Raw genomic sequence first — 14,080 nt, forward strand, 5'->3', positions numbered from 1 at the left:
TACAGGAGAGATTTATCTTCAGAGTTAAAACATTTTGGTATTTATTTCAGAGGAAGTAAAGATAAGATTTTTGTTGTAAAGATGAACCCGTACGTGCCTGATAAATTAATTACAGCTGGAATTAAACACATGAAATTTTGGCGTAGAGCAGGTAAGGAAGTGCTTCTTTTTTGCTACTTTGAAATTTAAGAAACTATTACTTTTTTTTTTTTAACGTCTTTATTGGAGTATAATTGCTTTACAATGGTGTGTTAATTTCTGCTTTATAACAAAGTGAATCAGCTATACATATACATATATCCCCATATCTCCTCCCTCTTGCGTCTCCCTCCCACCCTCCCTTTCCCACCCCTCTAGGTGGTCACAAAGCACCGAGCTGATCTCCCTGTGCTATGCGGCTGCTTCCCACTAGCTAGCTATTTTACATTTGGTAGAAACTATTACTTTTAAAAGCGATTTGGTTAAGTACAGTGTGGTATCCTAAATTGGATCCTGGAACAGAAGTTTCATTAGTTGAAAAATAGGTGAAATCTGAATGAATTCTAGAGTTCAGTTAATAGTAATATATCAAATATGTCGGTTTTTTAGTTTTGACAAGTAGTCTGTAGTATTGTAACATGTTAATGTTATGGGAAACTGGGCGGGCGAGCAGTATATGAGAACACTCTGTGTTACTTTGCATCTTTTATGAAAATCTAAAATTCTCAAAAGTGAAAAGTTTATTTTTTTAAAAGAATGATTCACAGTTGTCTTGATACATTTTAAACAAAGTTAAGATTCATTTTATCATTATTTATTGGCTGCATTGATATAGTATTCATATTTGCAAAAGAATTTAACTTATGAGATTAATCAAGTGATGTCCAGACTTCATTCTTCTGTTGAAGACATGTTTTTTAGTCTAAACTAAAAATGAGAAATTGTGTCAAAATTCTTTATGTGCTATAAAATGATATAGAAATGGAATGTTATATTACTTTAGTCATTTAGTAAATTAGTGACTGTAGAAGTTCATATTTTAAAATTAAAAAGTCTCTTTTCCAAATCAAATAGCATACTTATAAATTCCAGCAATTTGACAAAGTCTTAGTACACTTAAACCTTTCAGATAAAATACATAGCTATAGAGAGAAGTGAGACATAGGTTAGAAAAGAATAGGCTTAGTGAAGATATTTCCCAAATTGAATTAGCTTTCAAATTGTAAACTACATAGGACATGAGTCGATTTTCAGACTTCTTTTAATACTTTATCACAGACTCATCAGATCATAGTGTATATACATTTACAAAGTAAAAAGAAGTATCTTCACATTTGTAATTTTCATTCGCATTCATTTAAACGAAACTTTTGAGTATCTTAGTCACTTGGAATTGCAAATACCCAGCAAGTAATGCTATTATTGCGGTTTTGAAAAAAAAAAAAAAACTATAAGTTTGTCTGAAATAAGAGACTTAAAGAAAGTAAATAGCCTTAAAATGAAAAGATTTACAATTGAATAACTTTTTTCCTTGATTTTGATTTGTCATAAAGTAGACCTGAAACTGAACCATAAAAGAATAAATGTTAAGACTTTAGTGCATTTCAGCATTCCTCACTTTGAGATTCTGATCCAGAGTTCAGTAGTCAACTGGGAAATAAGTACCCACTTTATTAATCTGAATAAATGCCATCTGTCTACCCTCTAAATGCATAGCTTTATGTAAACTAAGTTAAAGATGATGTAGGACTAAGGCTGAAAGGGAGCTTTGTACCTCCTATCCCAGATATAGGCTTTGAGAATTGCAAGTTATGAATTATTAATCTCTAAGGAATTTGAACTCTATTCCATGGCTGGTATGACCTTGTACAATACAAACATGTTATGCTGTGTGTATCAGAAAACTCAAAAATGATTATCTAAACCAGAGGGGAAAAACTCTGTAAATGGCCAAATAGTAAATATTTTAGACTTTCCAGACACAGAGACAAAATCAAGAATATTATATAGGTACTCAGAGAACAAGAGAGAAAACTCCTGCCTTGCCGTACCCAGTTTGCACCCAGTTGCCGTTAACTGGAGACATTCCATCCAAGATCAGACTGCTGCAGTGAACAGGACTTGCAGGTTGGGCTCGGGGGAGACCATAGTCAGCCTCACTCTGCCCTAGCAACACACTGATTCTAGTGTGTCTTCTCCTCCTGGAGAGCCCTACCTTCTCAACTTGGGCAGATGGCCAGAGGCCAGGCAACTCCTGGACTGTGATTTCACTGCTGGGTGCCCAACAGTTGCCATAGCAAAGTCCTCAACTTGTGGATGGTGACCAGCTCGGGCCCTAGGCGGCTGCTACTTGGCAGCCAAAAGTCAGGGAGGCAGGCTCTGGGAGCAGAGAAGAGAACCGACATAGCCACTGCAGCTGTGCTCCAGTGGGCATTGAACAAAAACAGGTGATGGCAGGATTTGGCCTACAGCCCATAGTTCGCTGACCCTGCTCTGCATGGATAATCTGTGCTCTAGTGAAACCCAGTCCCCTCCACTTGTGCACTAGATCCCATCTCTCACCTATTCAAGGACATCATTCCAACTCTTCTTCCCTTTCTCTCTTGCATTATCAGTTTTCCCTCTCTACCAACTCTTTTCCTTCAGTATATAAATGTGGTGTTATTTCTCCATCTTAAGTAAGTAAAACCAAACAAAAACGCTCTTTGAGCTCTACCCTCCAGTTGCTAATCAATTTCTCTTCTTACCTATGCACTAAAACACATCCACACAGTTGTTTACACTTTAAATTTGTGAGTTATCTTCTCCTTCTTTTGAGAGAAGTCTAACCTGTTTTTTCCCCTTCACCACTTGACTTAACTGCCCTTCCAAGTGCACTAACAACTCTGGCTGATATGTTAAAAGACAGTCTTCTGAATACATTTGGAATATGACTCCTTTTCATCATCTTCTATGTTATCACCAGACCCATGTCACCCTTATCATTTGCCCAGATGATTGAAATAGCCTTCTAACTCTTTTCATCCTTGCCGCTATTCAAATTACCCTCAACCCAGAAATCACAATGAACCTGGTAATAAGTGATATGCCAAGTCTTGTCATTCCACCACCCAAATGTTTTTCATCTCATAAAGAGTAAAAGTTAAATCCTTACAATGGCCTGTAGTGCTGCCTTTGACCTCTCTGACCCCATCTCCCATTACTGCCTCCCTTACTTTCTTTGCTACTCCATACTGGCCTCCCTAGTTGTTCCTTGAAGATTCTTGTCACATTCCTGCCTTGGGGCCTTTGCGTTTGCTGATTGCTCTGTCTTGAACGCTCTTTTTGCATGGCTTGCTCTTGCTACCTCCTTCAGGTCTTCATGCAGATACCACCTTCTCAATGAGCCCTTTCTTAACCACTCTTCTTAAAATGGACCCCTCTCATTTCTTATCTCCCTTTTATGCTTACATTTTCTCCATAGCACCCGTCATCATCTAACATCCTGCACATTTTACTTATTTGTCATATTTATTGACTGTCTCTCACCAGGAAGCTCCATGAAAGCAGGGAATTTTGTTGTCTTGTCTGTTTTGTTCATAGCTCTGCCCCCATTGCCTTAAATAGTGTCTGGTATCTATATATATTTCTTGAATAAATGAATGAATGAATGAGTTCATTTGGAAAAATGGGCAAAAGATATCAATAGATAATGAATGACCAATAAAAATAGGAAAAGATGATAAAGCTCATGAATAATTGGAGAAATGCAAATTAAAACCACAATAAAATTCGGTTGATATTTCACATCCCCCAGTCTGATAATACCAAGTGTTCTGAAAGGTGGGAAACAACAGGAACTCCTTTCACTATTAATGGGAATATATGTTGGTGTATCGACTTTAGAGGACAGTTTGGTCACAGAGCTGATACCTCTCATCTACATGCTGTTCTTTTGCAAATACCCTATGACCATTCCTAGGCATTCCTAGAGAATCTCTTGCACTTTTATAGAAGAGGCCCTTGCAGGAGTGTTTAAAGCAGCATTGTTTTCAATAGCAAAATCTTGGAAGCAACTTTATTAAGTCCCCGTTAATAGGAAAATGTTGTATTTATATAATGGAATGCTATATAGTCGGGAAAATGAGTTTTCTAGGGGTACAAATCAACATGTATAAAACTCCACAACAAATTGTTGGTGAAAAAAGCAGGTTGCAAAAGAATACATATAGGATATGTATTTATAGAAAATTTTAAACATGAAAAATAATGACATGTTACCTAAGAATTCAAAAATAAGTAGTAAAATATGTATAAGGGAATGTGTGAGAATAATCAAGATCACATTCAGAATAGTAGCAGGTGAAGAAGGGAGATGGGATTGGCATATGTTTTGATTGTTTAGTAATTTTATGTAAGTTGATAATGGATATAGAAGAGCTTATTGTATTTTTTTTACTTTTTGTATTAAATATGTCATAATATAATTTTTAAAATATTAATCAAAAGACTGATTTAAACTAACTTAGTACATATTTTTGTTTATCCAAAAAGCTATGACCTGAAAGCAGCCATGGGTATGCCTGCCGTAGCCAAGCAAGGTGTTGCCCAAGTCACTGACTGAGAGACCTTTAGTTTTCTTTTTAACTCTCCTTACTGTTACATGTCTTTCTCTTTAAACAAGAACAACAGCAGAAGAGAAATTTTATTGCTTTGAATTTTATACGTTTTGAAAGTGGTACTTTCATAATGTTTTTTATGAACCAGGGGGAGGATTGATTGGAAGAAAAGGCTACGTAGGCACACTGGGGAAAAATGACACAATGATGTGTGCAGTATATGGATGGACTGAAGAGATGGCTTTTTCTGGAACATCCACAGGAGATGTGTGTATCTGGAGAGACATCTTTCTTGTAAAGACAGTTAAAGCACATGATGGACCAGTGTTCAGTATGCATGCATTGGAAAAAGTAAGTAACCTAATAAATTTTAAGTTAAACATAGTTTGATCATGGAGTGCAGAACATTTTCACAAGTACAGGGACACTACCTTTCTACTTAGCTGAGCTACCCAATAATAATATGTGAGCTAGAGTCTTCCTGACCGTATTTTATTCCTCTTTTCAAACTCCTGAACCCAGAGTGAAATAGGTCTGCTGTTATTAAAAAAAAAAAGTTTAACTTAGTATTTATTAATCGCTTACTATGAGTCAGAGATTGTTTAAGTACTTTATATGTTATCACCATATCCTGTGAGGTAGCTATCATTTTTTCTTCAATAAACTTATTTGTTTTATTTGTTTATTTTTGGCTGTGTTGGGTCTTCGTTGCTGCGCACGGACTTTCTCTAGTTGTGGCGAGCGGGGGGCTACTCTTCGTTGCAGTGAGCAGGCTTCTTATTGTGGTGGCTTCTCTTGTTGCAGAGCACGGGCTCTAGGCGCGTGGGCTTCAGTAGTTGCAGCACGCAGGCTCAGTAGTTGTTGCTCACGGGCTCTGGAGCACAGGCTCAGTAGTTGTGGCACATGGGCTTAGTTGCTCCGCGGCATGTGGGATCTTCCCAGACCAGGGCTCGAACCCGTGTCGCCTGCATTGGCAGGCGGATTCTTAACCACTGAGCCACCAGGGAAGTCCCGTAGCTATTATTATCATCCCCTCTTTTTTTAAAGGATGAGATTATGAAGCCTCCAGGAGAAGGTGCTGAAAGTGGTAGAGCTACTTTATGGTTCCAAATTGCAAACTGTGTTTTTAAAGTCCTATTCTAAAAGTAGAATGTTTTGTGTCACTGTAAATATTTTTGCAAATTCCACGTTGATGTTTAAAAAAACATAATGGATTCTATGCTAATTTCTGTTTTTTACAAGCTGTAACTTTTGGCTATAAATATTCTTTCCTCTAGAGTTTTTCAATATAAAAGAAGGTTATTATTTTTTAAATATTTAGATCTTCATTAACTTAAAACTTTTACTTTTGTAGGGATTCGTAACTGGAGGGAAAGATGGGGTAGTAGCTCTTTGGGATGACTCCTTTGAAAGATGTCTCAAGACCTATGCTATAAAAAGAGCTGCTTTGGCCCCAGGATCTAAAGGTGATTTGAGATTTTGAGATATGTGGAAAAAAGATTAATTGCTTATTAACATGGTGGGCACTGAGGTGGAGCACCTGGGGTATATTTTTCCTTCTTTACTAGACTGGCATCAGAATTCACTAAGAGAAGCCGCTTAACTGGATGCCAGAATCATTGCTGTCCTTTCAAAATCTATTTTCAGTGATACACATAGTAAAATATAAACAAATACAAGATTATCAGTGTTAATTTTTAACATTTTTAATTTTTCAAAGAAAATCGCCATGTGAGTGTCACATTTACCACCAGTCAGGGAATTGTTTTCAAACTTGGCCTTTTGTTTCATCTTAGTGTTTTGTTGACCCTCCCTCTCTAGCCTTGCAGGCCCTTCTTCCTTTACCCTTTCTCATAGTGCGTTAAGGCACTACAGCGCTCTGTCTCTGACCTCCAGGCCTTCCTGTATGCTGTCACTTTTGCCTAGAATTTCCCCTTTCTCCTCCCTCCTGCTTCCTCCAGTTACCTGACCATATGCTTATTTTTCAGATCTCAAACACTGTTTCTTCTAGAATGATTCCTTACACTCCCATCCCCTCTCCCCCTCACAAAAGGTTAAATTCCCTTTTGTTCCGTTTTCAATATGCTCCTCACACAAGGTCTGTTTTCCTCTTTGTATGCTCTTTGAGGGCAGAAGCTTGGCTCTATCACGTTTACCAGTATATCTCTGAAGCCTGCCTAGGGTACAGTAAACATAAATGAATTAATCTTAAATCGAATTGAATTAAAATTACTAACCAGAATATTGTACATGCTCTAAGAGGGTCAGGAGGTGGATGAGGGGCAAATGTAAAAGGAAAAGAAACAGTTGTCAGACTGGTAGTAGGGGATCTGGAATAATATTGAATTATGGAATTGTAGTATATAAATGGTACTTACTTTTGAGATTAGTAAATTGAATGATTGGGGAAAATGTGGTACATTTATTAGAATACTTAAAATACAGGAGAAAACAACCGTGTAACGTGATTTGCATCGTCAAAATAGCATCATTGGCAGTATATACACCCTTGTATTATAGTAACTTCATACCTAGAAGAACATCTCTGTTTAACATTTTAGGTCTTCTCTTGGAAGATAACCCATCTATACGTGCCATATCATTAGGACATGGTCATCTTTTAGTTGGCACAAAGAATGGTGAAATACTAGAAGTGGATAAAAGTGGCCCAGTAACACTTCTGGTCCAGGTAATTTTAAATGTTAATATGCTTTCTTTTCCCTTTGTATACAGTTGATTCAATACATAAGAGCCAGAAGTTGGCAGTGGTGAAAAATAATGTTAAATTATTTAGGGAAATATTTGTTAATGTTAATATTTACAAAAACATAAATTTAATCATAGTTAAATGAGTAGTATCTGTAAATAATATGCGCATTATCATATAGAATAATTGCCAGTATTTTCAGTAATTTCTTATTGCAAAGCAAGAAACCAGTAGAAAGAAAAGCCAGTTGTAATTAATTTAACACAGTCCATTTATTTCATATTTAATTTTATTTCTTTGAAGTACATTTGTTGAACCTAAGGCAGTTGTTTTTCTATGAAACTCTTCAGTTTAGTTCATTCTTTCTAAGTTTCTAACTTAGAAAGGTAAAAAATGAATGTATGCTAAAATTTTACTGCTGAAAACATTTATCCATGAAAATATGTTAGTGATTTTGAAAATCCAGAAGTACAGACTTTGTGTGGTAGAAATATAACATGAAACAGCAGGATTAGCTAATCCTTAACATTTCCGTCAAGAATGCTGTATTAATTTTTCAGGTTTACATTTCCTATGTATATTATGGTTTTTGATACTATAAAACACAGCAGGTGAGGTAGTGTTTACTCTAATGAAAAATTGTCCTCATGCAACTCTGTATAGTAACACATTTTGGGTTTGCCTTTTACCCTGAAAAAGAATTATGTTCTTTCTTAATACAGACTGATTTCTTCACCAGCCCCCACTTCACTCCTGTTAAGACACCAAAGAGTACATGTAGATGAGAACACTGCACATGCTTTAAGGTTAACATAATATCCTGATGTAACAAGGAGAATTTGTAAGCAAATAACAAAACATTTTATATTAAATTAACTGTCAAACTTTCATGTCTTACTCTTTAATTTCAGTCACATGATATTCCTTTAAAGTAAAAAGATGTTAGAGTCATGGTGTTTAACGTATTTATGATCTCTTGGAAAATATAAACACAAATACACTTTTATAGATGAATCCATAGATGGACCTATTCAAAAATATATTTCATAATTGTAGGAAAAGATTTTTAGAAGTCATAAATAACATTATTTTTTTAATATTTATTATAAAGTTTAAGATTTCAAATATCTACTGTCTCCTAAATGTCAGGAACATGACAGGATACCAGGTCTCACCATTACTGTCCAATATTGTATGTGAGGTCTTAGCCAGTCCAGTAAAACAAAACAAAACAATTAAAGGTGTACATGTTGGAAGCAAATGGATGACACTGGATGGATATCAGTATTTGCGGATATTATAAACCTATGCCTTGAATATTCAAGAGAATAAACTGAAAAATTATTAGAACTAATTAAGGAGTCCTACAAATTGCATATATGCAAAGTCAACATGTAAAAGTCAGTAGTATTTCTACATATCAGCAATGACCAGCTAACACATATGACATAAAATGGTACTCACAAAGAAAACTATATAGTAACCAGAAATAAAGATGGCTAAAAATATGCAAGACGTGTATTAAGAAAACCGTAAAATTTTACTAAAGGCATAAAAGATGTAAATAAATTCTGTATGATCATAATCCATATCCTAATGAGATTTTTCACAAATTCTGGAAAGATTTTGTTTAATCATCTAGAAGAAAAGCTATTCAAAAATAGTCAAGAAATTTTTGAGAAGCTCTCTGTGCTAGAAATAAAGATAATATAAAACTATAGTAATTAAAAGTGCGGGAATGTATGTACACAGTAGAAGTGCATTCATGTATATACCAAAAAAAACCACGTACAACAATGTTTGTAGCAGCAGTATTCTGTGAATCAGTTTGGGGACTGGCGCCTCTTAACAATATTAAATCTTCTGATCCATGAACGTGGGTCTCTCCATTTATTTAGATCTTCTTTAACTTTTTTCAACAATGTTTTATAGTTTTCAGTGTACATGTCTTGTAGTTATTTTGTTAAAATAACTTACCTCATATATTACTTCTAATAGTTTTTTGGTGATTTTTTTAGGATTTTCTGTATACTGTAAGAGATTATGTCATCTGCAAATAAAGATAGTTTTACTTCTCCCTTTACAATCTGGATGCCTTTTATTTCCTTTTGTTACCTAATTATGCTGCCTGGAACTGCCAGTACTATGTTGAACACAAGTAATGAGAGTAAACATCCTTGTCTTGTTTCTAATTTTAGGGAGAAGGCATCCAGTCTTTTACCATTAAGTATAATGTTAACTGTGGATTTTTCATCTTTGCCCTTTATCAGGTTGAGGAATTACTCTTTTATCCCTAGTTTGTTGCTTATTTTTATCGTAAAAGATTGTGTCACATATATATGGAATCTAAAAAACAAAAATGGTTCTGAAGAACCTAGGGACAGGACAGGAGTAAAGAGGCAGACATGGAGAATGGACTTGAGGACACGGGGACAGGGAAGGGTAAGCTGGGACGAAGTGAGAGAGTGGCATGGACATATATACACTACCAAATGTAAAATAGATAGCTAGTGGGAAGCAGCCGCATAGCACAGGGAGATCAGCTCGGTGCTTTGTGTCCACCTAGAGGGGTGGGATAAGAAGGGTGGGAGGGAGACGCAAGAGGGAGGAGATATGGGGATATATGTATATGTATAGCTGATTCACTTTGTTATACAGCAGCAACTAACACAACAATGTAAAGCAATTATATACTCCAGTAAAGACGTTAAAAAAAAAAAAGATTGTGTCATTTGTCAACAGCAATTAGTATATTGCATTGATTGATTTTTGGATTTTAAAGCAACCTTTCATTCCTGGGATTAATCCCACTAGGTCATGGTATATAATTCTTTTTATATGTTGTTGGAATCAGTTTGCTAGTATTTTGTTGAGGATTTTAGCATCCATATTTATAAGGGATATTGGTCTGTAGTTTTTTGTGGTGTCTGTCTGGTTTTGGTATCAGGATAATATTGGCTCCATAAAATGATTTAGGAAGTATTCTGTCCTCTTTGATGGCCTCTTTCCCTAACCACATCCAGCTGTTAAACTCTATTAATTGCTCACTGATTACTCTATTGTTTTCAACATTTTCCTGGAGAATAAAGTCCTTCACAGGCTAAACCAGTCAAATTCAGGCTTCTTAAAAGGGACAGTTCCCTAGGTTACTGTTTGAGATTAGTCCTGAAGTTAAGCAGTCTCTTCCCATTGTCTATGAGATTTTCCTGTTTTTCCTAGACAGACTAGCTGGCCTTCATTTTAGCCATGTCCAGTTGAGTCTGTCAGTTGCCTCCCAATTAACTTTCATCACAACCTCCATTGTTTTCAAGAGCATCTTTAGGCTTCAACTTTTCCACATTGTAGTAAATGAAGTCAGTTGCTTTGAGAAGAGGCTAGGAGCTGTTTTATGGCTTGCTTCTCTCTCTCTCTGGGAAAAATTTCTGATCCAGGGCTCTGTAGTTGAGGGTGAAAACAGTGGAATGCTTCCTTTTTCTGAGTGTCCCTTGCTTTACATCTCAGTGCTCAGTTGGTGGGGAGGGAGCAAGTAGCCTCAGGTCTTCTTGAGTTGACATTGAGGCCCCAGTATTCTTACTGGCCACTGCACCTAAGATAGAGCCTCCATCTCAGAATAGGGGGTGGATAGAAGGAGGGAGCTCCCACCTCTCAGCAGCAATCACCAAGAATTTAGCCTCAATAGCAGGTAGCTGGGGGCAGGATGAGACATGCTGACCCCTGCCCCTTCTGGGAAGAAAGCTCCCCTAGTGGCTGGGGAGAGAGACAGCCCTTGTTCTTGGTTACATCAATCTGGTATGGAGTTTTCATGTCAGTGAGTGGGGAAGAGGGAGAAAAGGGGTGTCTCGGTTCAAATACAGCAAACTCACTGTTCTTACTGAATTTTAGCAGATTTTCTTGAGTAAATGTTTCTTAATTTGTTCTATTTCCTCGAAACCATTTCCAGAGACTTAATTTTTTTTAAATAATTTCTACCAGTTTCACTGGTGCACAGGTCTGCAGTACTCCCGTGCTCTGTCATGCAGGAAGTCCCTCCTGTATGGCAATTATTAGCATTCCAGGGCAGCCAATTCCTATTTTCTCCACATGAAATGTTGTAGGATTTTGAAGCTAATTTCAGTAGTAACTTGATTATATTGTAACTGTGGAGATAAAATTGTTACGAAGGTATTTTAAGGTATATTCCAAAGATAAAGAGAAAAGTTTTATTAGATTTATCTATTATTCATTATCCTATCATTATTATATATTATTGAATGTTGTCTTTAGTTTTCTTCTAAATACAAGTATCTTTAGGTTAAATTGATCTTAACTATGTTTTATTTACAGGGACACATGGAAGGAGAGGTGTGGGGTTTGGCTACACATCCTTATCTGCCCATCTGTGCTACTGTAAGTGATGATAAGACCTTAAGAATATGGGATCTCTCTCCTAGTCATTGTATGCTGGCTGTCCGGAAACTTAAAAAGGGTAAGTGCCTCTCAGACTTGAGCATAGATCAAATTGTCACAATTATTTAACCCTCACAAATGTAAGAAAGCAATAGTAAATATATAAAAAAGACTTAAAATATTTATTCTATGTCTACTTGCTCATGATAGTATATGAAGAAAATTAATTATACCCGGTCTTTGCTTTATGGGACCTACTATGATCATGCCTACCCTGAGTCAGTTTTTAATATCATTTTGGAAAAAAGAATATAGGATGAAAACAGAAGCTAAGTTTTCTACCCTTTATGACTATGGATTATGTATAATTCAGAATCAGAAACCAGGAAGGCCTTAACTTAAAAAGGGGTAGCAGAGTTGAGAGAAGGATATTTTAGGATGAAACAGAACTGAGCACATTTCTAGGAGGTAAATGAGGCTACCCTATCAATATAGAGCGACAAGAGCTTCAGTTGTTGGAACAAGACTGTTACTATTAACTTAGGCCAGATGAGGATATACAAATAGCTTCAAATTTCTTAGTAAGTGGTAGGGAATATTATTTTATAGCATGAGGATATTGTAGGAGGCGCTCTGGCTGAAAAAGTTGGGAATTGTGACTGAAAGAAATGTGATAGCTTAAGCAGATGAAAGTAAGAATTGCTAGCAATGTAAAGACCAAGTTGAAGTTAGGTAACATGTTATAATTCAATCAGTTGATTTATTTTTGCTTCCTTTTATTGACTTAAAAGTCAATAGAAGTCTGTTCTCTTTTTCTAGGGCTGTTGTTAAATATTTACCGTGTATGCTTAACTAAAACCCTGGAGTTAATCACAAGCTCCAGAACTCTAGAGCCCTAGTCACTGTCCTTCCCTTTTTTTTCTTTTTCTTTTTTCTTTTTTTTTTTTTTTTTTTGAGTTATTGATGTTCAGCATTTTCATTCTCTGGGGGTGTGTGTGTGTGTGTGTGTTGTACTCCTTTGTTTTTTTCTGAAAAACTGGAGAGAATTACCAGTGGTTTTGTACATGAGCTTTCGGTGTGAAGGGTTATAGTAAGATTTCAAAACCACAGTCACACCTCTTTGTGCACAGAAAACCACTGTGTCAAAAAATTCTTTCCTACCCAAGTCCATTGGAAGTCCTGACCAGTCAGATTTGGAACACACTTGTTTTTATTACCTATCAGATTTTCTTTCTTTTTTTAAATTGAAATATAATTGACATAGAACTTTACATTAGTTTCAGGTGCACAACATATTGATCCAATATTTGTAAATACTGTGAAATGATCACCATAATAACATCACTATACATACTTACAAATTTTTTTTTATTGTGAGAAGAACTTTTAAGATCTACTCTCTCAGCAGCTTCCAGGTATGCAATACTGTATTACTAACTGTAGTCACCATGCTGTACATTATATGTCTATGACTTCCTTACTTTATAGCTGGAAGTTTGTACCTCTTGACCCCCTTCACCCATTTGCCCACTCCCACCACTGGCAACCACCAGTCTGTTCTCTGTATCTTTGAGCTTTTTTTTTTTAGATTCCATATATAAGTGGGATATAGTATTTCTCTTTCTCTGTTTGATTTATTTCACTTAACATAATACCCTCAATGCCCATCCATGTTGTTGCAAATGGCAAGAGTTTATTCTTTTTTATGGCTGAGTAATCTTACAGTGTGTATGTATGCATATATATGTATATACATACAGACATATCTATACCACATTTTCTTTATCCATTCATCCATTCGTGGACACGTGGGTTGTTTCCATATCTTGGCTATTGTAAATAATGCTGCAGTGAACATGCAGGTTGATATACCTTTTGACTTAGTGTTTTTGTTTTCTTCGGATAAATACCCAGGAGTGTAATTTTTTTAGGATCTCTGTTTTTTTAAACCTCCCTTCAATTGGACATTATTATTGTTTCATGCAGTAAGTGTTTATTTAGATTTATCTATGCTTATGCATTTCTTTGTTCACCTTTTCTTCTTGTATCTCAAACTTTTTCTTTTGTCATTTTCTTCTAAAATACAGTTTTAGAATATCCATAGTAAGGACTTGTTAGAAATTCTCTCATCTTCCTCTGGTTGAACCAGTGGCATATAAGAATAGGACAGTGGGAGTGGTCTGTTTTGGCAGCAGAAATATTTTATCACTGACATTGCAATTCTTTAAAAGCAAAAAAATTTTTATTCAGTTTTATTATTGTTGTTTTAAAATTTTTGATTGGCAATATATTGCCCCTCAGGGGGAACTGTTTCCACTGCCCTGCCCTTGGTATACTACTAGTCTGAACATGTTTTCATTTTTTACTCTCATTCTTGAATGCTAATTTAACTGCTTCTAGAGTTCTTGAT

General features: G+C 35.8%; 1 protein-coding gene across 14 annotated transcripts in view; it reads left to right on the forward strand.

The window, feature by feature from the left end:
- The window catches only part of EML5 (EMAP like 5), a 162,131-nt gene that overhangs the window by 87,676 nt on the left and 60,375 nt on the right, over nt 1-14,080 (forward strand). For all 14 annotated transcript variants that reach the window (XR_014242212.1, XR_014242213.1, XR_014242214.1 and 11 more), the window contains exons 17-21: nt 51-151; nt 4,726-4,928; nt 5,932-6,043; nt 7,139-7,266; nt 11,608-11,749. Coding sequence is in view for 11 of the 14 variants with exons in the window: in XM_082383652.1 (XP_082239778.1) it covers nt 51-151; nt 4,726-4,928; nt 5,932-6,043; nt 7,139-7,266; nt 11,608-11,749 (686 nt within the window). In the remaining 3 variants the exon portion in view is untranslated. The remainder of the gene's footprint in view (nt 1-50; nt 152-4,725; nt 4,929-5,931; nt 6,044-7,138; nt 7,267-11,607; nt 11,750-14,080) is intronic.

The sequence above is a fragment of the Balaenoptera borealis genome (genome assembly GCF_965194805.1).
Source record: "Balaenoptera borealis genome assembly, chromosome: 3".
Lineage (NCBI taxonomy): Eukaryota > Metazoa > Chordata > Mammalia > Artiodactyla > Balaenopteridae > Balaenoptera > Balaenoptera borealis.